The following is a 26,748-nucleotide window of genomic DNA, read 5'->3' on the forward strand; positions in this document are numbered from 1 at the left end:
AAAGTAAACCTAGAGACACAGACAAACAGAACTACTGTTCACTCTTTGCAGAACGGAACTCTAATTTCTTCATCCAACATTCAAATTCGAGCATAATGCGGTTCCAGCTGGCCTTCCCTGAATTTCCTGCATGGAATGCTGCCGCTGGCTCTGCCAGCCAAACACCCTGCCCTCCACCCTGTTTGCAGGCTGCTACCTGTGGGGTTTCACAGGGCACTCACCTGCCCCTGGGGTGCCCTTTCTCCTGGCTCAATGGAAGGTTGTTAGCTGTTCTTCAAGGATAGTAATTGCCAGATTCTATCCACGCCACTGTAACTCCCATTTGAGTCTTTTGCATACATAGATTCTAGTTCTCTGGTGAAAGTCTCCATCTTGTCATCGATTTTCTTGACCATTTTAATCACAGTGATTTAAAAATCTGTACTGCATCAGATAACGCCACTGTTTGGATCACCTGTGGGTCTGTTTCTAATATGGAGATACATTTTTGGCTCTGACTGATGGGACATTTCATCAGAGATGATTTATTTGGTTTTCTGGAAGGCAGTTCAAGTGTCGGAACGCCATCTTAATCCAACCTGGGGTTGAGCTGGCTTGAAGCTGGAGGTCAGACTTTGAAGGCTGCTCTGTTTCTGGCTCACCCAGGCTCCTAGCACCTCACCCTGCTGGGGTTCTCCCTGGGAGCCTGGGTTGTTTTCTAGGGTCCTTCCTCTTGGGTGGGCCTTTGATTCCCAGTTTGCTTCCCCAGCCCCATCTTACCGCCAAAACTCCGCTCAACTCTCTAGTCTCTCGTCTGTGCTTTGCGCTCAGCCCTTCACTACTTGGGTGGGCGGACGCTGCTTGTGAATCAGCAAATGCCTTTGGGGAAGAGGACCTGGGAATTGTGAACTAACCTACGGTGCTTCTCTTCTCCTCTCTTTTCCCAGACATCTTGGCCCTCAGGTCCTACTTGTCCGGCTGTTTTGAACTCCAAATTTGTTTCCTTACTCTATGAGATCGCCAGAATCTCTCACTCAAGTTCTCAGATTCTTCTCCACTGCTTTCTCCTTGGTTCTTAGCCTCTTGGCCCCATACTGCTCACGAGCCAGGGATACCTTAAGGGGAAAAGTAGCACCAAATGTCACCTCCATATGCTCCCATCTCTCTGGGATCCTGACCTTTCAAACAAATGGCTGCAGAAAAAAGGCTTTTGGATTTTGTCCAGCTTATTTTTGGTGAGAGAACTGGTCTCGAAAGAGCCACTCTGATATTACAAGAAGTGGAATCCTCTACCCGCTCCATTAGAAGGTAAGCTCCCTGAGGTCAGGGAGCTTGTCTCCATCCCCACTGCGGTCCCAGGCAGATCTCATTCATGACATCTGACTATGACCTACGCCTGGACATTTCCAAATGTCTGTGTCCAGCCCGGAGCTCTTAGCCCCGCGTATCTGGCTGCCACTTGTCATCTCCAGGAGGCTGTTGCACAGAAACTCAACACGTCCAAAATCATGTTCTTCCCCCCAGTCTGTCCCACCCCCAGGCTCCCAGCTCAGGAAGGGGCATGTCCTCCATCTACCCTGCGGCTTATGTCAGAAACCCAAGGGTCCCCAATAGCAATCCCCACTCCCTCCCCTCCCACTTCCAATCCCCAGTGCTGCTGATTCCACCTTAAAACGTCACACGAACTCACCTAGTTCTGTCCTTCTCGCCACCGAAGCCCTGTTCTGGCGCCGCTTCCCTCCCTCCTTCTTCAGGAGTCTCCTCACATTCCTCCCCAAAGCCGGGCTGGCCTCCTTCCAGCATGTTCGCCAGCCACCCTATGAGCAGAATGACCCCTTGAAAATAAAAATATGACTATGTCATTTCTCAGCATAACACCCTTCAATGACGTCCATTGCTTTCAGGAAAGGTTTGAAGATACACCCTCAAGGAGCCACCGGGCCCACAAGTTCTACCCCAACCCAACTTCCAGTCTCGCTTTGCCTGACTCGTGCCCTTGACACACATTCCACCCTTAGGCCCTTCTCAGCTCTGCCAGCACCTTGAGCTCCTCTCTCCCTGGGGGCTCCTCTGCCAGGAGACACTCTTCTCTCCTGTCTGCTTCTCTCCTGTCCACCCTTCAGGTCTCTGCTAAATGTCCCTTCCTCCAAGGAGCCCCTCTGACCCCTAGAGTTGGTGGTGTTGTCATTGTGTCCTGCACTCTGTTCACAGCACCAGCACAGAAACAATTGTACAGTTAACCAAGTGATTACGGCCTACGTTTCTCCCCTATTAGATGCCGATCTCCTTAAGGCCAGGGCTATGTTTGTCTGGTCACCACCATGTCCTCCGCACCAGCAAAGTCCCTGAGACATCTTAGAGGATTTGTAAATAGTTTTCTGAATCAGAGAATAAAAGATAGAGGTCAGCTGGCACTCCCCACCCAGCCAGCCACCCAGCAGAACACAGTGCAGGGAGTGCCCAGCAGAGAGAGGGAGGCTGGGATGGGGTTGCTAGTTAGCAAGTGTCTCTGAGAGCGTGACTCTAAAAATAAGGAATTCTAAATTGCTGTCTAATGCAACTTCTTATTGCTGGGCTTAACGCACTGGCCGGAGAGCCAGCGGATCTGGGTTCCAGTCCTAGGCCTGGCACAAATCATGACAAATAGCATTTTTATAATGCTTCGCAGTTTACGAGACATTTCCACAGATAGGATCTCATTCAACCAGCTCAGTGACCTCCAGCAAGCAGCTTTTAGAGGCCTGTTGGGAGGGAAGAGACCAGGGAATGAGCTGGGTTCCAGACCCTGCTCTGCCCTGCTCCCCACGGGATCTCAGGAGACTTTCCTCCAGGCCCTGAGTCTACTGTAAAATGAAGGGGTCCAACTAGGGGATCTTTGAGGTTAGTCTATTGGAATTTAGAACTGAAAACTCAGGACTGCTCCAATCAGAATGCAAAGTCTTTGGAGTGTCCTTTTTCTCTCACGTAGCAGGGCAGCGCCCCCCAGAGGCTCCCAACAATGCCATGGGTGCCCCACCGAGGCGTCCCTGAAAGGAGGAATGAAACCAGGACTTTTGTGCAGGTGGGTTACTTGAGAACCCATCCCAGGGAGCAGGAGTGAGGGGCTAGGGAGAGAGGTGGAGAAAGAGGAAAAGCCCAGCTGGGGTGTGTGTGTCCTGATCACTCTGTCTCAAGGGCTATAACCTCATCAGGCCCTGCTGAAAAGCCACAGAGCACCTCCCAGAGCTGTCGCTCAGAAGCACAGGCGTGGGAGCCTTTCTCCACCAGTTCCTAACCTGACTGGTGGACAGTCGCCCCAGGGAGTGTCACCCTGAACTTCTGGGCTGTGCTTACCTGCAGGCTGAGGAAGCTTCTTGATAGAGCAGTCCTGGGACAGAAAACGCAAGGAGAATCCTTCAGGCAACACTCTGGGATGGACCAAGCTCTCTTAGACCTGTCCCCGCAGCAGCCCCAGAAGTCAGAGTGGGACCTGGGTCACCAGGGCATCTGATACAAGTCGCAAAGGGGCAGGTGCACCACTGTCCAGCCCCAAACAAGAATGGGAGCTGGGGCTCCCATTCCCCCACCGGTCCTCCACCCTCTGAGTGTCCAGGCCCCCCACCCTCTTTTCTGCGGAGCTTTGTGGTGTCCTGGGACATTGAAAATGCAGGTGGGGGTGTCTGTCCACCTGGGCAATTCAGATGGGGTTCAGCAGAGCCTTGGGAAACAAAATGTTCTGCTGGATCCTCCTTGAGTGACAGCTGGCTGGACCCGTGATGGAGCTCCGGCCCCACAGTGAGGAAGTGGGTCGCTCGTGTTCCCCTTCTCTTTGGGCAGTGAGTGGTGCTCCCTCAACAGTTAAATGGTTTGTCTGCAGGCTCTGAGCTCCCCAGGCCTGGCAGTGGCAGTGGCCCCAGTTGGGAGACCCTTGCCCTGCCTCTCTGGTGGCATAATACTTCTTCTCTGTCCTTCTTTTATAAACTCTGGTCTCTTGCTTCCCTCAGCCTTCCTTTTGGATTTTCAGAAGTCTGATTCGTTCATAAAACAAGGAACATTGGCTGGTTCTAGCTCTTTTCCTATACTATAACAATTTTACTTTTTCCCCAGGCAATGTGAATGGGAGACTAAAAAAAAAAAAAAAAAAAATGTCTCTTATGAGAAGGTAGAAAAGAACACGAAGATTTAAATTTCAAGATATTCTCTGTCCACAATTCTTCCTCTGGGTAAATCTGTTTAACTCCCAAATAAATTTCACTCTTCCTTTGGGGAGGAAGGGGTCTCTTTCTCTTCAAAAGATTGGATCTAGTTCTCCATTTCTCTGACTGTACCCCAACCGCACTCCAGATTTCCTAGTGTTGTGTAATAAAGAATTCAGATAGCTTCTGTCCCTGGCCCATGGGAGGCAACCATTATAGCCTCAGGATTTCCCAAGTGAAAGGAATGTGTGTCTTCACTCTTCCTGGTGGGCTATTCAGACCATGTCTGAGCTCATGCTAATGAGATGACCCAGCATGGGGGCTGGCTGTACCAGAAAGACCAAACGTGCAATTAGAGGGTTGGGTTTTGAGCCAGTTGATGTCAGCCCGCTGCGGAGGAGTGGAGGGCTGGAGATTAAGCTCAATCACATGACTGATGATTCAGTCAACCATGCCTGCATGATGAAACCCCAATAAAAACTCTGACCTCAGTCTTGGGTGAGCACTTCCTGGTTCATGTTACATGGCAGTGGTCCAGGAGGGTGTTGCATCCTGAGGACACAAAAGCTTCACATCTGAGACTCTCTGAAACTTCACACTATGTGTCTCTTTACTTGGCTGGTCCCGATTTGTACCCTTTATAATAAAACTGTAGTCATCAGTGGGGCACTTTCCTAAGTTCTGTGAACTGTTCTAGCAAATTATCAGACCTGAGGGAATAGTGGCCACTGAGCAGAAGTGCAGGTGGCCTGGGAACCCCAGAACTTGCAGCTGGTGTCTGAAGTGAGGGGAGTCCTGTGGAGGACTGTGTCTTTCACCGGTGAGGGCTGCACTAACAACAGATAGTTAGTGTCAGACTTGCACTGTGCCCAGGTGTACCCACCTGCTTCCTACCTCACCTGGGGAGCCCTACTCATCTGTAAGGAGGCTCTGTCTTCTCCAAGCATAGGCCCACGCCCCACCCTCATCCCAGAAGCCAGACACAGAGGCAGGAGAACTGCCTTTGAGATGAGCATGACCAGGAAGTTGACGTGTGGCGGGGTGAGAGGCCGTCTCGCTTGAAGGCACTGGGCAGTGTGGGGTGTGACCGGCTGGAATTCCCTACCCTTCCCCTCCTTTCCCCACTGTCAGTGTCCAGGCTCCAGCCTAGCTCGTCTGGCTGGTGAAGGTCACCAGGGCCCGTGGACCAGCCCTTCCAGGCCTGAGCTCCCCCTGACTTCCCAGGCCCCCTCCAGCTGCTCTTAATTCAGTGTTCTCCTCCTGGCCTGGCCATGGAGCCTTTCCTTGGTGTGTGCAAGGAAAGGAGAGTTTATTATCTAAAACTGCCCGAATTTTCCTCTCAGGCTTCCACTCCCTAGACTTACCGTTAATAATATTTCAGTGTCTTCCAAGTTGAATGACTATTTCCCATATAAATATGCTATCTATTTGAAGAGTTACTCTGTTTCAAACTCCCTGCTCCCCGCCCCCATTGCTATAACAATCCTACTCTCCCCCAGACAATATAAATGGGAAACTAAAGAACTGGTTTAAACAATCTCTTTGGATGAACCAGTCTCTCTGCGTAAATATTCAGCGTTTCAGGTTATTGTCGCCCCTTCTTTCCCCTAAGTCGGTATCTGGGTGCACGAAGCAGGCTCACCCGGCCATGGCGAGGCCTCCTTGGATCCGTGCTTGTCCTGTGCATCTTTGCCTGGGTCCAATGAGGCATGACAGTCACACCTGGACTTCAGGGTAATGTGCTGACCTGCACTGTGAGGGGTCCATGGTGTCCCATTTGCCTCTGGAAAAGTGCCTTACTGGGCTCTGCATTCTGGCCAGGTCTTTGCTTGAGCACTCAGCCCCTCTGATGTTCTCCCTGTGCCCCAGGGTCCCCTGCATGGCCAGGGAGGCCAGGAGCCCCACCGCGGTCACGCCTCCCCTGCCACTGGGGCACCTTCGCTCTGCACTGTGCTGGAAATGGCTGAGACCATCAGGCAGACCTCTAGAGGTGTGCAGCCCCCCTGACCCCTCCCCCCAATGACCTCGCAGAAGGGTGATTCGAGCGCCAAGATTTTCAGCACCCAGGGGTCCTCACTACCTTCCTCATCCCCTCTGCCCCCAAGACGAGAAGGGCAGGACTTCCACCATTTTTCTTCCTGCCTGCCAGGATGCCCCTACAGAGACCAGAATCTGCAACACCCAGACCTGCCTCTTGCCACAACAAAGGAATTTAGAAAATCCTTTCTCCAGACAGAGGATGGCTTTCCAGTCTGCTCAGTTGCAGGGAATTCAAAAAACAAGCCTAGGGCTTCCCTGGTGGCGCAGTGGTTGAGTCTGCCTGCCGATGCAGGGGACACGGGTTCGTGCCCCGGTCCGGGAAGATCCCACATGCCGTGGAGCGGCTGGGCCCATGAGCCATGGCCGCTGAGCCTGCGCGTCCGGAGCCTGTGCTCTGCAGCGGGAGAGGCCACAGCAGTGAGAGGCCCATGTACCGCAAAAAAAAAAAAAAAAAAAAAAGCCCAGCTGATATTCAGAGCTGGGCAGTGACTTGCTTGAGCAAAATGTCCCCTTGCCTCCAGCACTGAATAACTATAGTGAGTGGAGCCCTCTGGGCTACAAGACCCACAGGCTGAGGAAATAGATCAGAAACGCTTTCAAAACCCAATATCTCATTTACACATTCCTTTAATAATATTTATGGTGGGCCTACTATGTGCCAGGCACTAAGTTAGGACATAAACACTCCTTGAAATTGTTTGTAGTAAAAACATTATTAAGATATAATTGACCTACTATACAATTCACTCAAAGTGTACAACTTGGTATTTTTCAGTATATTTACACAGTTGTACAATTATCACCACCATCTAATTTTAGAGTATTTTCATCACCCCAAAAAGAAATCCCATATTCATTAGCAGTAACCCCTCCCACCCATACTACCCTCCCCCTAGCTCCTGGCAACCACTAATCTAACTTTCTGTCTCTATGGATTTGTCTATTCTGGACATTTCATATAAACAAAATCATACAATCTGCGGCCTTTTGCGAATAGCTTCCTTCATTTAGTATGACATTTTCAAGCTTCATCCACATCGTACCATGTATCAATACTTCAGTTATTTTTATTGTCGAATATTGATCCATTGTAAGGATACGTCACATTTTATCTATATGTTCATCGGTTGATGGGTGCTTGGGCTGTCTCCACTTTTTGGCTGTTATGAATAATGCTGCTATGAACATTCATGTACAAGTTTTTGACGTGGACAAATGTTTTCATTTCTTTTGGATATATACCCAGGAGTGGAATTGTTGAGTCATATGTGTTAAAAAAAAAAACACCCAAAATTCATCTGAGTAAATTTTAAAGTTCTTATTGGCTTTATTCAAGGATTCATGAATCAGGTGGCATCCAATCTAGCAGACAGAAAGGAGCTCGGATGAGCTGTACAAAAGGAAAGATTTTTATAGGCAGAAGGAAGGGAGAACAAGGAAGGTATAGTGACAAAAAGTAGATTGGAGTCGCAAGGTCACTTCCTTTAACGGATGGCGGGGTCTATCAGACTTCACTAGTGACAGGTTTAAGATTCCATTTCTGGGAGAGCTGAAACTGTAATTAAGTTTCAGTTTGGTGATGTGGGGCTTAGCATGAGTGACTCCATTTTGGGCCTGTTGTCTTGCTTTTAACATATGGTAATTTTGCTTAATATTTTGAGGAACTGCCAAACGCTCTTCTAAAGTGTCTGCACCATTTAACGTTCCCACTAGCAGTGTAGGAGGGCTCCAATTTCTCTGCGTCCTCACCATCCTAGTGGGTGTGCAGTGTGGTTTTGATTTGCATCTCCGTCATGGCTAATGATGGTGCTTTTCACGTGCTCGTTCATATATATCTTCTTTGGAGAAGCATTTATTCAAATCCTTTGCCCATTTTTTTAGTTGGGCTATTTGTCTCTATTGTTGAATTCTTAGCATTCTCTGTGTATTCTGGATACAAGTTCCTTCTCAGTCCTTTTTGAATCTGAAGAGACATCTAAATCAAGGTCAGAGCAGGGGTTACAATTTTAACAGTTGGTGGAGTTCGTTGGCAGGTGAGAGAAACCTTGCAAAGAATGCATTTTGTCCCACGCAGAGGATTCCTGCAGGGACGGATCCTGGAGGGGAAGTGTGCAGAACTGTCGGGGCATGCCTGGGCCTGCTCTCTGTTCAATTACACCCCTTTCAGAACCCCTGCCAAAGAGGAATTTGAGAGATTTGACAGGCTGGAGGGGGGTAGGAACACTTGCTGGTTAGTGCATTGAAGGCGGAATTGTATGGGTAATTTTTCTTTCTTTTTCTTTTTTTTTTTAAGGAGCATAGGCTTTTATTTCTTGAGCAGATGAGATGGCACATAGAAAAGCATTTCGGAATTACAAAGCGATGCAAAGGTAAGGTGATATTCTTATTGTTACTATTGTTATTTGTAGGAACGGATGAAAACCCTCTCTAGGATGACAGCCTGTGTGTAGGGGTGGAGTGGGCAGGGATTGGGGAGTGGGAGTTGTGGGGGGATAAAAGCTAAAGGAGTGAGGAGGGTAGCAGAGTTTGCAAACCTTGGTTACCTGTGTGTGAGATGAGAGAGAAACACCTCTGTGATTTCTGGCATATTCCTTTACCACATGTCTAATTATTTACTTAATATTTTTCTCTAGATGGGCTCCTATTTCTTTTCATCAAACAGATATATTTAGAAAGGAAACATATCACAGGTAGAAATGGCAAACCTGCATCAGTTTCAAAAAGGAATGGACAGGGGCTTCCCTGGTGGCGCAGTGGTTGAGAGTCCACCTGCCGATGCAGGGGACACGGGTTCGTGCCCCGGTCCGGAAGGATCCCACATGCCGCGGAGCGGCTGGGCCCGTGAGCCATGGCCGCTGAGCCTGCGCGTCCGGAGCCTGTGTTCCGCAACGGGAGAGGCCACAACAGTGAGAGGCCCGCGTACCGCAAAAAAAAAAAAAAAAAAAAAAAGTAAATGTCTCCCTCCCCTTCCCAGGCCTTCTCCCTGAAGATAGCCACTGTTCACAGTTACTTTCACATGGAGGCTTCCAGAAAAAATTTTCATAGATCTACATAAGTATCCTTCAAAAATTTTATCCCATTCATACTGTAGCACTTACCCATTTCTAGTGAAGCATCATACTGTCCTCGACCTTTCTTTTTAAGTTTTTATGTTGGCTAGTTTTACATACAGCACATAGAGACCTGCCTCATTCTTTTTAATGGCTAAGGAGAATTCTTTCCTATAAAAGATATATCATTTATTTTACTACCCCCCCCATAATGTACACTTAAGTTGTTTGTGGGTTTTAATTCTACCAAGAATGCTATAGTAAACAAATATTTATGTATGAAGAACTTATCCAACAGGTCAGATTAAATCCATAAGAGAGATTTCTAGCTATAGAAATGCTGGGCAAAGGGTGGCTTTGTTTAAAATGTTGACAGGGATGACGGGATTGTGCTGTACCAATTTATTTTCTCAGCACTTGAGCATGAGTATGCCTGCTCCCCTCTCCATCCAGAAAGTTCAAAGACTCTCACATGGCCTTTGGGTCGCTAGGGCTCCTCACATGTGCCTCATGCGCCTTGCCTCAGGGAGCTTCTGGGGCCTCCATTAAAATGAATAAGTAAACTAAGTTCTCCATTAAAACTAGTAAGTAAACTAAAAAAAAAAAGGAAGACAAGGGAACCAGGAAACAGAGGATGTCAAACAGCGGAATTACAAAGATGACAGTGAAGAGAAGCCCATGATACTGGTGCATGCAGCAGGCCTGAAAAGCAATGAGTCCAGATTAGAATGAAAGAGTTAGGAGTTCCAAGAGTGATGCCCCCAAGAAAACAAAATGAACCTATAGGCGGTGTAATGTATATCACCGTATTAAGAGGAACTTTACAGTTCTGCAGAAAGTTTTGGGATGAAATAATGATAGAAACACTGAAGCCTAAGCGAAAGGAATACAAAGTGATTATTAACTCTGGGAAAAACAAAGAGTCTTGCAAGAAAGAAAAATGTAATCACGTTGCACTAGGGAACTCAGCTGTGAGCAATGTTTGAATAATACATACATAATATGTAATAATATATACAAATGTAAAAATAATATGTATATAATAAGAACATAAACACTGAATTTTGATTCAGGCAAATCATCTTATATTGGGAAGTTAGGGGAAGGAGAAGTAGTATACAGAGAGAGATAAATTCTCTCTCTCTTTTTTAATAGTAAGAGGGCACAAAATAAAGTCTATAATGAAAAAAAATACCAATAAACGGCAGTATCAGCACTGCCTTTAGAAATACTGTGCAAATATTAAGGAAAAACCAAGAGAAATAGCAAATTTTTCTTTTAAATGCCGCCTCTGGAGAGCAGGGGTAAAAAGGTGGTATAGGACACTGGGTATTAGTGATATTAATTGTGAGCCTTATAGCACTATTGGCTTTTTTAACCTATTTATCTGTCTTACTTTGGTAAACTAGACTGGCATATATAGGATGCTACAGTTTTTGTAAAATAAAGTGTTACACATACATGCATATGCACACACACACAGAGAATACCTTAGGAACGGGACACACGTGCGCGCGCGCGCACTTGCCGATCTTACGTCAGCTCCTCGGAGGGGACCTGGGCACCGACTACATCAGCGTTAGTGTGGACGCTCTGTCTGTAACGTGAAGGGGCAGCTTCGATATGGGTGCCCAGCAGCACTTGCCGTGGCTCAGGGAGCAGATGGTACGTGATGCTCAGGGGAGAAAGCAGCTGTCGTGGGCTGCCACGGCCAAGTTGAGCCTGACTAAGCTCCGATCACTTCTGAACAATTTTCCGACGTCACCTCTGACAACGTGCTGTGATTTTCCTACAAACGTGACAAAGGAATGTGGCTTGGTTGACTACACTTGGATGGAGTTAGCCAGTTGAAAAAAAGTAACCAAGAGACTGATAAACAGTGGCAATCTTTGCAGGAGAGTGCCTCTGCCCTTGTTTAAATGCTTTCCCACCTGTGTTTTGCATAGGGCATAAAGGCCTGGTCACTGGATCTGCAGATGACACATAATGGGAGGGGCAGACCACATGTGACGGCTTCTTCCCCGTCCAGGGCTGCCTCCAAGAAGGGGTCTGTCCACCCTAAATTTCTAGCCTGTGGGAATCTTCTTTCACATCCCGTTGCTCTCTGAAAAGAGCAGGTCCCTTTCATCCTCAGCTTTCAGGTCAGCCTTCTATGACTTCTGGTTAAATTTGCTGCCCTAGAAACTCCTGCCTTCCAGATGTCTCTTTGGGCTCCGTGCACTGGCCCTCCAGGGCCCTCATCTTCAGCTGTGGCTCTAGACCCCGGGTCTGGGACCTGACACAAAAAGGGCACGTGTGGCTTCCTTTAGACCTCTGTGGCTGGGCCTGGGGTCAGCCCAACTCAGTTTGAGCAACTGGGATTATGCTGTATCACTCAGGGATGGCTCCTGACACGATCTAGGGCTTGGGGTGGATCTGACGTGGGAGCCTAAAGCCTTGCCCCTAGCTCCTGCTCAGGCTGACCTGGCCATAAGGCCCCCCTGTCCTCTTAGCAACCTTGAGGTCCCCCAAATTTTCAGTCTCCAGGCCCTGTCCTGGCCGTTAGCCCCTAGTCCTCCTGGAGCACCAGGAGGTCAGCAGGCAGAGTGGTTACGCACTTGCTTCCTGGAAGCCAAAGGCTGGAGCTCGAGGCTCAGCTTTGCCATTTACTTGCCGTGTGATCTTGAGCGAGTTTCTTACCCTCAGGGAGCCTCAGTTTCCATACTTACAAAAAGTATCACATGTATCAACCTCACATGATTGTTATTAGGACGATAAGATGATCAAATCTGTGTCAGGAGTTAGAGCAGTGCCTGGCACAGGGATCGGCGCTGAGACTGTGGTAGCTGTTATTTTCATGGTATTATCACCTTTTTGCAAATGAGGAAACTGGCTCAGAGAAATGAAGTGATTCGCCCAAAGTCACACAGCTTGGAAGTAGCAGATCATAGGACTAAAAGCCACAGTTTTCAAGCTAAAGATAGGGCCATTTATAAAATACCTGCAGGCCGTTCCATGGGGCGAAGAACAATTGACCCCATGGGATGGGAGTGAAGCCCAGGTCGGGGAGCCCAGGCTGGGGTGGAAGGTGTGGAATCGGAGGCTTTCACCGGAGCCGGGTTCCCAGTGCTGCCTGTATAATACAAATACAGAAGCATGTAGAACCTATGGGGCCTGGGCCCCATGCTAGCCTTGAATGAGAATCTCTAGAGCTGAGTACGGGTACTTTCACAAGCTCCTCACATGACTGTAATGTGGGACCCAGTAGAAAAAGGCTAAATTGGAGGGCCTCAGAGGCAAGGATTTGGACAGGATGCCAGAGAGGGGTCCAGAGTGCCTGCACTGGAGGATGGAGGGGGGTGAATGAGACTCATTGGACAGAGGGCAAACGGAGGCCCAGAGTGGACATGGCAGGTCCCAGTCCCGCAGAGCCCGCGGACAGCCCCTCCCCTTGTCTGGCCAGGTGTGGCCGGAGATGCAGCTTGGGTTGCTTCTTTTCTGGCAGGCGGGATGTGTGAGTTTTTCAAATGGCTTTGACTTTTGAGTCTATTAGTGATTAATTCAGAGCTCCATTTAGAGCTAGCTGATCCACATTTGGAGGAGCAGAACGTTTTGTGGCAGCCGAGGCGCAGCCACGATTCATCCGCAGGCAGCCCACCCACTTGGCAGCCTGGGAAGGCACGAAGTCTGGGCAGGGCCCTCTCACAGCACCCCCTAACCCAGAAGGCTCTTCAGGGTGGGGGGTTGGGCCTGGGTGGGAGGTGGATCCTGTAGAGGTGGGCAGTACAGCCCAAAGAGCCTGGCTTAGGGTTCAGACCCCACTCTACCTCTTCCAAGCTGCATGACCTTGGGCAGACCCCTTCAACTCTCTGAGCCCCGGTTTACGCATCTACGGAAATGATCACCCCATACCTCTCACGCAGGGTTGCTGGGAAGATGCAATGAGCTAATATGCTTGAATGCACTCAGCGCAGAGAGCTTGGGACACAAGAAGGGGGGAGGTAACGGCAGTGGAGGTTCCTCCTTTTCCCCCTGCAGTCCTTCTGAGACCTCCCTCTCTGGGCTCCTGGGGAAGGAGCTTTGGCGTCTGCAGCTCTGGCTTCACGCTTACCCCTGTGTGACCTTAGACAAGGCCAGTTAGTTTACCTCCTTGAGCCTAAGTCTCCTCGTTTGTAAAAGTGAGATAATGGTCCCTACCTTTCAAGATCGTTCTGCAGGTTCCATGAAAAACGTCCATGCGAGCTGGCAGCGTGCAGCAGTCACTCCCAGTGGAGGACCAGGGTGGGGGACGGCGGGAGTAGCCCACCCTGGGCAACAGCCGTACAGGTGCCTGGACTCAGAGAAGTCTTAAAAATTAATATAATGTACTGAAAGTCAGTCTGCTTTTTATCACCCCACAACAGCAATTCTAACAATGATAGTGATCGAATGCTCCTTTGGACTGGGGCAGACCACTGCCAGCGCCCCTTCCCCTTGTAGGCCACTGGACCCTCCAGGGGCGATGGCTTTCCTCTCCTCCTTGCTGTCCTTCGGTGTCCCTCCTCCCACCCATACTCTCCTGGAGACTGTCTCTCCTCCCCCATTTCACACCCCACTTCTTGGCTCTCTCCCCAACTTGTCGGTGTAAAGTCTCTGGCGACAGTTGGGGCCCCATACAAGGCTGACAGAGTTCATTCTCCAGAATGTGGACTGGGGGGGGCACAGGATGAGGGCTTCCGCTCCTGGCCGGGGGCAGAGTTCTCTCCTGCCTGCTTCCTCTCTGTGATCACACAGCCATTTCCCCCTCTACCTGCCTGTGCCTCATAAACAAAATCCCTTGGCGCGGTGAGGAGGCCGCAGACAGACATTGATTATTGGATCGATGGGGACAGTGGTTCAGCCCCGCAGTCTGGGATCAGCGCGCTGGCCTCGGGTGGCTGTGTGATCTGCTGGCTGCAGGCAGCTGGGTTCTAATCCTGACTCGGCTACACCCACCGAGCGACCTCTTTTCTCTGAGCTGAGTTGAGGGTGGGGCTGGCCAGATGGCCTGGGGTGGCATGCTGACATCCCCAAGGCCCTGCTGGTTTCTCCATCGTAAATGAGGGGCTGGAGCGAGAGAGGACAGAAGTCCCTTCCGGTGCACTTGCAGACTGTGTTCAGGCTGCAGAGCACACACTCACATACCTTTCCTCGAGCCTGGCGTATCTTTGCATCCACCACGGTGCTCTGGCACACTGGAGAACCAGGGATGTTTCTGGAAGGGTGGAATGATCTATAACTGTTTTCTCTGTGTCAGTTAATTCTGAGTCCCCTTCCTCCAAAGAGAGCCCGTGGGAGAGGGGGCCTGCTGGTCCCCATTCCCCGCCCACCACGCCTCTCTTCTTAGCATCCACGACTCCTTCCTGAAGCTCTGTCACCACGGGAAGTACTACAAGGAGGCCACCTTGACCATGGACCAGGTCAGCTCCCTGCCAGCTCTGAGGGTGAGTCCACGGGGTGGGGTGGAGGGGGTGGGGGCGGCCTCACTGGGATCTGCTGAGGCGCGGAAAGCACTGGTCTCAGTGTCCTCACCTGTGAAATGGGTGGAGTGGTGGGCCGGCTCAGATTCCATGTGCTCCCTGAGGCCCTGTGCACTCCAACAGGCTGTGTTGCACGAGCTGCCAATCTTTTAGGGACCATCCTTGAGCTTTTGTCCCTGTTGTGAAAAGACTCTGCCCTTCCCCCAGGGTGCCTGGAAGAGCCCAGAGGTGCACGATAAAAGGGCTCCCCAATCACTCCTGAGATTTTAATTAAACTTTGTGCAAAGCATAGAGAGGTAATGCCAGGTTAACAAATCATGGCAGTGTCAGGCTTCCTGATTTTTCATTCGGATCTTGGCAGAATAATGGTTTGAAGGTGTCATTGTGCAGTGAGAGCCCATCTTCATTTCTGTCTGGAGGAAGACAGGCTCAGAGAGCTGTGGGCGCCTCTTTAAAGAGGGCCGGGGGCGGGGTGGCAGGAGGGGTTCTGAGGGAGAGATGGTGGGTGGGGGGGCCCCTCCGAAGTGACAGGCCTGTTCTAGGGCAAAGACCGAGAAGGAACAATAGCCCGAGACTTGCAGTAGAGGCTGGAACTGAGAAGACAAGGGAACCAGAAGGGGTGTGGGATCTTGGGGGGAGCTGGGAGCAGAATCCTCAAAAAGGTGACATCATTGGAGAACGTGTCTATCCCAGATGCAAAATGGGGAGCCTGTCCTCCAGGCTGTGTCCTCCTCACACACACAGCCCGGCACACCCTCACACCCGCAAACACTCAACACAAGGTGGGGGACTTCTCCCAGACCTAGACTGAGAGGCAAGGCTGAATGGGGAGCTTCTGCCCTCCCCTCCCTGGACAGGCGGTGGTGTCACTGTTCAGTCCCAGAATATCTGAATGCTAAGCTTGGAAAGAAACTTAGAAACCATCAGTCTAGTCACTTTCCAGTATTCGCCACTCTAGTTTTATCCATCGGAAAACTGAATCCCCAAGAGGGAAACAGCTCATCCAGGGCCACATGACACGGCCAAGCCTGGAAGTCAGGCAGGACTCTGACCCCACGGCCGGGCTTGCACTTCCAATCAGGGCTTGACTCGGTGCTGACCTGTGTCTGGGGCTGCCAGGCGCCTTGGGGAGCAGCTGGCAAAGACCCGCCCTAGAGGGCTGGCACGGAGGGTGCTGCATGACCAGTGGCCCCAGCACTCTGGATGGATCCAGCACACCCTAGACACGCTTGGGGGCTCTGATCTGAGGCCCAGAGGAGAAATCACTGGACTAGGTCAGAGGGCTGGGTCCGGGCCCAGCTCCATCACACTCCACGGATGACACATCTCCCCTCTAAGTTTAATCTCCGGTCCGGAAAACAACATGCGCACCCTGCGCTGTGTAACAGACCTTGCAGGGATGAGCCATGGTCCGCTGCACCCTCCATTTTGCTCGCCTTCCTCTCCCTTTTCTTGGGGTCTGGGGTGGGGCCGCCAAGGCTGGAGAAGAATGGAGGAGGGGCAGATGGGCACTTGGGCAACAACCCCGGGTGGTCTGGGGTCTGCTTGGCCGCGGGCTCGTCATCTGGCAGACAAGGGCTGGGGGCCGATGCAGCAGAAATGTCAGGCTACTGTAAAGTGCTGAGATGTGTGAGGGGCTGTGGGCGGACCACCGCCCCAGGGCGAGGCCACAATCTGGGTCATCTCTGGAGCCCTAGAGCCCCAGGAGCTTGTTCACCGGACAGTGGCTGGGGACTGAGACGGGGTCTTGGGACAAGAGTAATTTTACATTTCTTATTTCATCCTTCTAAACGGTCATTATTTTATTCTATCCTACAAATAAAAACCACATCATTGCAGAAAAACTGGAAAACACAGACAGAAAAGCAAAAATATGGTAAAAATCATCACGTAGCCTACCTCAGGGTATGACTGTCATGATCATCTTGCCTTATTTCTTTCCACACTTCTTTTTTTAATGTGGATATAGAAGTGTTTATTGGGATCACACTGACTTTTTTGCTTGTTGCTTTTTTTTTTCTTCCCCTTTTTAGTTTCTTTGTTGCTTTTCCAACTGGTTCTGAACAACCAGTACCATCTCATGAATTGAGGACACGGAATTGAGAGAACTAGGGGACAGGGCATAGGGCCAGGACTGGAAGAGCTGGCTTTGAACTCACTTGCTAGGCAAGTGATCTCAAGCAAGTCACTTCACAAAAGGAATGATTGAGGGTGAGGGGGAAGCAAATAGGCCCCAGCAAAAGACTAGGAGGGAGGGGTGCAGTGTGGAGCTGTTTTCCTGCAAGTGAAAGGCCTGGCTCTAGGTGCTCCCAGGCATAGGCATGGGTCCAAGGACGTAGGTTTCTCCACAGTAGAAGGAAGCACTTTTTAATCATCAGAGCTGCATGCAGAGGGAATGAGCTCCCTGTCCCTGACGGGCACCAAGCGGGAGGCTGGCCAAGCATTCAGCTGGGGTGTTCTAGCACACACCTAGGTATCAGAGGAGACTGGACTGCGTGCACTGGTGCCCTCCTCACCCTCCGGGTCTGAGGTTCTGATTCTACCCTGGAGCTTGGTCTTACTCTCCTTTGTGTCATCTACCACAGTGTGTCCCAGACTTTGGACTTCATAGTCCGATAAAATCCACCACCCCCCTACTCAAAAAATGATTATTTTGAGGAAGGACTAGCTAGAAATGCCAACTTTCCAATTTTGCCAAGTAAGGACTTAAAACATGTCTCCACAATCATCATTTCATTTTTAAAAGATGTTCATTTTAGAACAAAAACGTAAGAAGGATCTAATCCCAGAAGCAATAACAGTTCTTTCCACACACATCCCCTTTTGTTCTTATTTTTCTCCCTCTGTTACTGGTTGTCAGGAACTTTGTCCCTGATCATGCCTGGTCCTCAGACTAGCATCTGGGGTTTTAGATCCAGGACTCAAGTTTCCGTCTGTGCTTTTCCTATCTTGGTCGAAGTAGAAAGCTGACTTCCCAAAAGGAGCAAGGAGAGGGTTGATGGGAGGTGGGGCCCCAAGTGTCCCTGTGTCCTCTACGGCCCCAAGGACGGGAGCTGGGTGACTCACCCTGCCCAGAACACATCTCTGGAAAAGCATTGAGAACGGGGCCCCAGGGAGCTCTGGGTACTGGTATTACTTGGCTCAGGGTCCTGACTGATCTGGGAAGAAAGTTCTGTTTTCTTAACTTGGATTCACTCGTGGAAAAAGTAGGTTGGTTAATATTGGGAAGCGTCTGTCTGTCAGCGGAGGGCAAGGCAACAGCGGCCTGGGCAGCAGAGGCTAGCGGAAAAGCCTGACCACAGGAAGGCCCTGCTGGGCCAGGACGCACTGCCCCTTTTTACCGAGAAGTTTCTGTTTTCTTTTTGTCTGCTGCTCTGTTTGGTGTATTTAGAAGTGAATTAGCTCAGTGTTTCTGTTCTTGTAAATAATGATCTTGCTTTCTGTAAACACGAATGAGGAGTGGCATGGTGTGACCCGCCTGGGTTTCTAGTTTCTGGGACCAGGACAGCCAGCCGCAAGACCTGGGGGGAAGGTACTGGGGTCTCACAGGGGGTCTGGTGGAAGCTCCCACACTGAACAGGGCCACCGCGCACCTCCGGCCTCTTCCCACCTCCCTTCCTGGGGTTCCTGCAGGCAGGTGGTCTGTGCACAGCATCAACTCTGTAAAGCACTGAGAGGTTTGGGAAGCCGTCGAGGTGTCAGGAGACGTTCCAGGTACGGCTCCTAAGGTTTCAGCTCCAGCTTGGTTTCCATCTATCCCAGTTTTCCTGGGCCTTTCGGAGGCCTGCCTATGTATAGGCTACTTAGAATAGCTTGCAATAAACTCCCTCCCGTCTCTTCTCGCGTATATTTCATCTTCCTCCCTTTGCTCTCTCTCCTGGGAGCTTTCCTCAACTTTATCTTCATGTCCAATTTAGTTTTTCACTTCTGCCATCATGATTTTCGTTTCCAAGGGCTCGTTTTTATTCTCTGTTTATTTCTCTTTCTTTTAATAGTACGCTCTCATTTTTACTGGACGTAATGTCTTCTCTGATCTGTAATCCAAGGTGCTTCTTTCCACGAGCTTGTTTGGGTCACCATCTCTCATGTCAGAAGCCTTCCTTGGGTACTTGGTAACTGTCTGCTCATAATTAAGAGTGGAAGGTGGTTGCTAAAAAGCTGTTTCAGAGCTCCAGTCTCTGGGTGGGGTTCGTCGACTGGGAGCTTCCCTGAAGGGTGAACTGAAGGGGCCATTTCTTGAGGACAGTCAAGAACAGGAGGAAAGTTCTGGCTGTCAGGATCCTGGAGCTCAGCTGGGGAAGAATCACTGAGGAACGGCTGCTATTCCCCCGTGTCCTCTCTGTCTTTGTGGGTCACGCCTCTAAAGACTGCTTTACTATAATTTTAGTGGGTATCGGAAGGGAATGAAAAGAGATGCAAGGGTTCGACCTGCTATCTTTATCCAGGATTGACACCTGCATTCCTGATGTTCAGTAATACGTTTCAAAAATGTTTCCAAAACACCCACTCCTCATTGTTGCTGAGTATCTTGAGGGTCTCAGAATCTTCTACACAGACAGCAGCTGTCTCCAAACTTTTCTCCTGGAGAACTCTCCACGTCCGACCTCCCAGATGCTCCGCTTGGCTGGTATCCTCAGAGCCTTGCTCCCTGCTCTCCCCTCCCGTCCCCACACCGCCCTGCAGCCCAGCCAGGCTGCTCGGGGATCCCCTCCCTCCCCACGGACCCCTGGGAAAGGTCACTCGTTGTCCTGTTGATTATCAGAGGGCAATTCCCACGGAGAAGAGACATTTTTTGGAGTCTGATGAATAGGGCTTCCCACACCCGGTCCTTATCCATTCACCCCAGAAGTAGTTATTAGGCATTTACTATATGTTGTATATGGAGTGAGGTCTTGGGGGCTTAGAAGGCCTTTTCTCAGCAAATTCAGGGATAAGAACCAACAGGAGAATCACAAACCTTGGGGGCTTTGCAGAGCTCAGATTCTCGTCTCCAGTGCCCAATGCTGGGGCCCAGAGAGACTCACAAAGGCTACGCGGTGGGCGCAGTCCCTCCCAGAGGGACCCAGCCCAAAACACCTTGGTCATGCTGTTGGCGTCCCCTCCCAACTTCTTAGGACGCTGAGCGGCTTCTGGGGCAGTCAGGCAAGTCTGGGCACAGCACCCCTCCCCGGGGGCCGGGGAAGGACCTCCCTAGCACTGTCCTGTGGCTGGGCCAGGGTCAGGGCTCAGCCCTGGGGCGCTGCACTCAACTCTCCCGCAGCCCTCGGCTGGCTGAGTCATCATCTGCATTGACAGCTGGGGAAGCAGAGGGTCAAAGGGGGTAAGCAATTGGTCCAGTGAAAACTCTGTTATTATAAATGACCATCCTGCTTCGTCTGGCGGAGTCCCCGGCTGGAAGGGGTCCGAAAGGCCTTTGGGTTCTCTTCTTCCATGGGTGGTGGCACACCCAGGAAGAATTGGGATCCACCTGTCCATCTGAGAGGCGGTGGGGGTGGACGGATGGCAGTGACCGACTCTGGGGGTCTTCCTAGTGCAGTTGTGAACCAGCCTTGTCAGAGCCTTTTCATGGCCGCCTCGACAGATGAAAAATCTAAGGCCCACAGATGGGACATGCCTGTTCAAGGTCAAGGGCCCATCAGAGCCTGCGCCAAGGTTGGAACCCGCGCCTCCCGCTCCAGCCAGGCTATTTCCATGCTGCACGTTCTGAACTCCCACCACATCCTCGGGAAGCTCCGACTGAGGTCTGATCCCTATGAGGAGCTGGCCTGCCTGCCCCTAACATTCACCTCTTGGCTCCCATGAGCTCAGGGCAGTCCTCCGAGTGTACCACATTCAGCCAGAGAGCAGAGAACTGGACAAGGAGGGAAGGCAGCGGGCCAGGAGTGGGTGGGGCTGTGTTGCTCACCCGCGGCCCAAGCCAGGACAGCTGGACCCAGTGATAATCCTCGTGCTGTATTTAGGCCACTGCCCTGAACCTCCCCCTCCCCTGTAGATATTCTCCCTGGCTTGCTGAAAAAACAAAGAAGCAGATTGGATGGTTATAGCAATTCTGCTTTCCAGCCCCAAACGTCCACTGCCATTAGCCGAGTGCCTCTTGGTTACAAGTCCTGTTCATACTCTGCCTTATTTGCTTCTCACCACGTCTGTGAAGCACAGCGTACCTCCCCACACTACAGGCGAGGAAGCTGAGTCTAAGTTAAAAGCTCTATCCGCAGCCCCACGATTGGAAAAATGCATTTGCCTCCAAGACCTGTTTGTTCTCCATACTTCATCTACTAGGGAGGATGAAGTCAAGGTTTCCGAGCAGACAACACGTGTGGGTGTGTGCATGTATGTTTACATGTGTGTACATGGAGCAGGGGGAGGAAGGAGCGTGGGGAGGAGCTGGCGGGCTGGACAGTTGGTGATTGAGGGGGGAATGGCTTTCCCATCTCTGGCTGGGTCACCTGCCGAGCCCACCCTTGGGTAGCAGATGACACATGTGTGCCTCGTGTGCTAGGGAGGTTTGCGCTTAGGTCCAACTCGTTTCGGGAGGGCGCCTCCCAGAGCCCAGCCTCTCAGGCTCCTGAGGCAGGCCTGGGAATTGTCGGATTCCCTAGTCCCCAAGCCAGGCCCCACCCCTAGTGCCCGGACTCCCGCGTGAACAAATGTTCCACTGAGAAAGGAGAGAGAACAAAGGGCCGGGCCTGGCCTGCCAAGCACCCCAGCCCAGCCTCCCAGGCTCCCACCCCAGGCCCACCCCCACTCACAGGGCCTGAGGTCACTCTGAGCCTTTCATCTCATCGGCTGGCTCTCCCAGCCCTCCCTCCCAAGATAAATACTGGGGGTGACCTGGGGCCTCCCCACATGGAGCTGGCCACTGCAGCTCTCACTCACCCAGGGCTGTGGGCAGGGCCACCTCTGTCCATTCAGCAGAGTTAAGACCGCAGCCGCCCTGCCCCGCCCCTTGCCATCCCAGCCTGCCCTGAAATCTGTGCTGTGGCCTCGCACACACATCATCTCATTTAATCCTCAAAGTTATCCTCACTTACAGCCCGCAAGCAGAGGATCAAAGGGGTCACACAGTTGATGAAAGGCAGCGGAGTCTCAACCTCCAGCACTCACTGCCCTCCCCCCGCCCCCTCGCTGCGCCCCGAGAGGGAGGGTCCTAATTCCCTGATGCGGAGTCAGAGGTGGGAGGGCAATCTGGCAGCTGGCTCCCTCCCCGCATTTTCAAACATCATTAGATCTTTTTCTGACAACTTCATCAGTTAGCAGGGCTCAGAATTGGCAAAAATCCTTATTTAGACATTCAGCCAAAGAATTAAGAAGTGGTTCGTTTCAGAAAAAGCTCAGTGATGTAGGCCGCAGTCTCTGCTCCGGCCTGAGCAGCCAGCGGCAGACCGATGGGATCTGGCCTCCAGCCTTGGCTGCCGCACAGATACCAGCAGCCTTGGGCGCATCGCTGCTCTTCTCAGGGCCTCAGTTTCCTCACCTTCCAAACGGATGCATAATGCCTCCCTCACAGGTAGTTAGGAAAGCCTGGGCGGTAGGGGGAGAGCCCTGCATGCTGGTTTTAGCTTTTCCCTCCTCTGGCTGACTGGCCGTGGGCCAACTCCCTCCTCCTTGGCCTCAACTTTCTATCTAGACTCCAGGGCAAGTCACAGGAGTGCCCCTAAGCTGGGGGCCATGGGGCTGGAGGGAGCCTGTGGGATGGCCAAGGGCAGCCCTTCCCCCAGTGCACCCCAATGGGTGATTCTGTACTTGCAGAGGCCTCTGGTTCGTACCTCTAGAAGGAGGCGATGTGTAGCCCTCTCCCTGCTCGCCTGGGTGCAATTTGCTCGACCCATGTTTCACATTGTGGCGGGGGCAAGGGGCGGGGAGCGGAACTGGAGAGCGTGTGATGTTCATTTGTACGGAGCTTGACCATCCCCTACCGCCTCACATGTAGCATCTTATTGGACCCTGTCGCTGACCCTGGGAGGTAGCTATGGTGACTGTCTGCAGTTCAAAGCAGAATCAAACCAGGACCGTTGACCTCAAGTCCTACTCGCTTTGCTTCTTATCACATCGCTTCTGAGAGGTATTTCTCATCCAGCCACACCCACCTAGACCTTGAATTCATTCTGTCGATGATCCATGTTTCTCCCAAATTTCAAATCTCCTAAGAGCACTGGCGAGGCAGTTGCCCCGTGGAGGGAGAGTGAACTCCAGAACGAGGCGGGCCTGAGTCTGAAGGCTTCAGGGCGAGTCACTCAACTCCTCAGAGCCTCGACCTCCTAACCTTTGAGATGGGAAGGACGAGCCCCCTTTTAGGGCATCGGGATCCGCTGAGACGCGGGCCCAGCCCTCTCCAGGTACATACACCATCCCATCGCTCTCCCCGTGCGCGCTACCTGGGAGTCAAGACGAGGTTGACCAGCGCGTTGCTGGAGGAGAAAGCAGAGGCCGTGGCAGGTGGAGGGCCTGTCGGTGGCAGAGCCAGCAGTGGCCGGGCAGGGACCAGGTGCCCCGAGTGCACCGACCGGCTCCGCTGGGCTCTGCCCACTGGGAAAGGCATTCACGTGGCTGAGATGAGAAGTGAACCCGGGCTTCCTTCCAGAGGTGGTGTCTCCTCCCTCCCCACAGCAGGTGACACTGACGGGATCATTTTGAAAGTAGAGCTCACACCCGAGTTCCCCAGTGGCCCAGAGGGAACAGGCTGCAGTGGGCTTGGGGACATGCTTGTCCAGCACCTTGGTCCCAGGCCTGCGCTCTCAGAGCACAAGATAAACAAACCCCATCTCAGCTTTTCAAGAGTCCTGGTCCCCAGGGCCCTTCTCAGCCTGCTGGCTTGAGGCTTTATTCCACTCATGTCTTTTCTGATAACTTCATTTGTGGCCCCAGAGACCTCAGGCTTGTTTAAAAATAGAAAAATAAACAACATTGTTCCTGAAGTGTCCCCACCCCGCTTCGGGCCTCCTAATGAGGTGCTGGCTGCGCTGGCGGGGGCTCTGTTCCCAGGATTTTCAACCCCCTGCAGGCCTTGGGCCCCTGCTGCCTCTGCTTCCCAGCGGCACGGGTGTGGGGGAGGGCTGGTGCCGCCTGCCTGGAGCTCTAGGCCAGCACGGCTCCGCACAGCTGGACCCATTCACCCAGGCAGAAGGCCAGGTCGGGCCCCTTGCAGGCCCAGCCACAGAAGGCCCTGCGAGGGAGCTTCCCCTCTTCTTAGCTCTGGCCTCAGCCCCTAACAGAACACAGTCCCCTTCTGTGTGCTGGGCACTGGATGAGGCCCCCAGGATGCAGCCCCTCAAGTCTCCCAGGCACATCAGGCTTGTTGTTCAAAGTCCTGGACTGGAGTTTTCCTTCTGTGTGTGACCTCAGTTTTCCCCACGTGAAAAATGGACCTAATGACAGCAGCCCTGCCTACCTCGGAGGGTTTGTATGCAGCCTGCGTGAGAAGATGGCTGTGAAAATGCTAAAATGCAACAGGCAGGTGGATGGGGTTTCAGGCAGCTTCAGAGAGGAATAGCACCTGGAGGCAGGGAGCGTCTGTGCCCCTCTGAGTGGCGGGACCCCTCTGAGTCTTTTCTTTCTTTAATTTTTAATTAATGTAGAGTTGATTTACAGTGTTGTGTTAGTTTCTGCTGTACAGCAAAGTGATTCAGGTATACATATATATGTGTGTGTATATATATATATTCTTGTTCATATTTTTTTCCATTATGGTGTATTACAGGATAGTGAATATAGTTCCCTCTGCAATATAGGAGGACCTTGTTGTTTATCCATCCTATATATAAGAGTTTGCATCTGCTAACCCCAAACTCCCAGTCCCTCCTTCTCCCACCCCCATCCCTTGACAATCACAGGTCGGTTCTCTATGTGTGTGAGTCTGTTTCTGTTTCACAGATATGTTCGTGTGTCTTGAATTTTAGATCCCCCATATAAGTGATACCATATGGTATTTGTCTTTCTCTTTCTGACTTAACTTCATTTAGCATGATAATGTCTAGGTCCACCTGTGTTGCTGCAAATGGCTTTAATTCATTCTTTTTCATGGCTGAGTAGTATTCCTTTATATATATATATACATATATATACCCCACATCCTTATGCATTCATCTGTCAACATTTAGGTCACTTCCATGTCTTGGCTATCGTCAACTGGGATTGCTGAGTGGCATTGCTGGATCATATGGTAGCTCTATTTTTAGTGTTTTGAGGAACCTCCGTACTGTTTTCCATAGTGACTGCACCACTTTACATTCCCACCAACAGTGCAAGAGGGTTCCACATGGGGAGTCTTTAAACACGAGCATCAACCTCACACCAGGGTTTAGATGGACGGGAGCAGTGTCCCTGGATAGCCACCAGGCTGGTGGAGGGACCCAAAGCCACCCACTGGGTAGGTGGCTAAGAAATGGGGGTGTTTCCCTTGAAGAAAGACTCAGGAGGACATAACCCTCTTGACGAATTTGCTGGAGGGTGAAGGAGGAATTAGATAGGCTCCGAGGGTAACCCTAAGGTGCGAGGGAAAAGTGACCCTGGGGCTAAAATTCCTAAACAGATCGCACTCTTGGAAACAAGACTAGGCTCATCCTGGGATGAAGTGCTGGGGGACCAGGCTTCAGCTGTGGGTGGGCCGCTTGCCCAGGAAGTTGACGCAGAGACAGTGTCTTTCCATCGGCTGAAAGTCTCTGCATTCTGAGCCCCGGCCAGGCTCTGCGAGAGGAGTCACCCACCTCCCTCTTTCTCCCTGAGGCCAAATGCCAGAGGAAGCGCTCCCGGCAGGCTGACCCAGCGCTGAGGGGAGCTGAAGCAGCTGCCGTGACCCAGACGCCACTTCTCAGGCAGCAGAAAGGGAGAACATCAGAAACGGGCTCTCTTCGGAGATGGCTGGAGGTACCCCCTTCATCCTGCCCCCCGGCTGCTCTGGATCCAGAGCCTCTCCCTTGTCCCGCCCCACGAGTACCCCCAGGACTCAAGCAGCCCCCTCCAGGAGGGTAGTCAGCAAGAGCAGCTGGCGGGGCAGCTCTGGGTCAGGGCCCAGCTCCTGCACTGCACAAGCCGTGCCCTGCCTGGCCAGATGCTTCTGCTGCTGTTCTCCCGGGCAAAGGGCCTCCCAGGATAGGGAGACTCACCTGGGAGAGGGGACCGAAGCGGCTCCGCCTCCGTCCTCAGATGCCATCCTGCTTAGAGAGGCCTCAGAACCAGCAGGCAGAAAGAGAGGCCGGGGACCACGGTGCTTTCCCAGGCATACCAACCAAGAGGGTAGGACGGCAGCGCGAAAGAGCCGACAACGCTCTTCACACCTGGTACAATTATCAGGAAAAATGAAAATTGCTCACTACTTGCTAGTTACCAACCTATGGCTGCATATTTTGGGATGTATCTGGAAACGGACAGGCAGAGACCATGAGATGACCTGGGGCCTCCTTCCACCGAACTTCCATTCTCAGGAGCATTCCCTGCCGGGCCTTGAGAAGAGCAGCCCACTGCTCTCTGGGTCTGGGAGACAAGAGTGTAGATCTGTCTGGAGTCCAGCCCTTGCCCCATAGAGAGCAAAGCAGAAAAGAGAAGCAAAGCTCTTGCTTCCAACCTCTTAGGAGGAAAAGCTTGTTTACTTGCTTAGCAAATTGTCTCTGGAACTTAGGTTCTTTTTTAATTTGCTTTTTATTTATTGTTAAAATCATATGTTGACATTAAAATACATTTTCTAAAAATGAATTCCTTAGCACCCAACCATCCTAACAGAAGCTGTCATTTTTCTGTTTTCTTTTGCCACTTTTCCCCCAAGCACACTTTATTTTACATCACTGCAGACAAACAGATATGATTTTATTTTGTGCTCTTTCTCCATTAGGCCTAAGTGTTCCTTCATGTTGCTATGTGGTCTGTGTTGGCCTCATTTTAATGGTTGCATAATTGCATTGAGTTCTGATTTACTAAACCATCCCCTCATTGCAGGCCATTAACATTGTTTCCAGGTTTGGATATATATTTTTTGATGCTATAAATAATTTTTCAATAAACTTCCTCATGTATAACTTTCCTTATTTTTTCAAA

At 51.3% G+C, this 26,748-nt stretch overlaps 1 protein-coding gene across 1 annotated transcript in view; it reads left to right on the forward strand.

The window, feature by feature from the left end:
- Positions 1-14,467: 14,467 nt before the first annotated feature.
- CIB4 (calcium and integrin binding family member 4) overlaps positions 14,468-26,748 on the forward strand; it is a gene marked incomplete at its 3' end in the record, with an annotated part of 36,297 nt that continues 24,016 nt past the window's right edge. Inside the window, 1 exon segment of the mRNA XM_079940940.1 lies at positions 14,468-14,685. Coding sequence (XP_079797066.1) covers positions 14,653-14,685 — 33 coding nt within the window. The 5' untranslated portion in view covers positions 14,468-14,652.

The sequence above is a fragment of the Stenella coeruleoalba genome (genome assembly GCF_951394435.1).
Source record: "Stenella coeruleoalba genome assembly, chromosome: 13".
Lineage (NCBI taxonomy): Eukaryota > Metazoa > Chordata > Mammalia > Artiodactyla > Delphinidae > Stenella > Stenella coeruleoalba.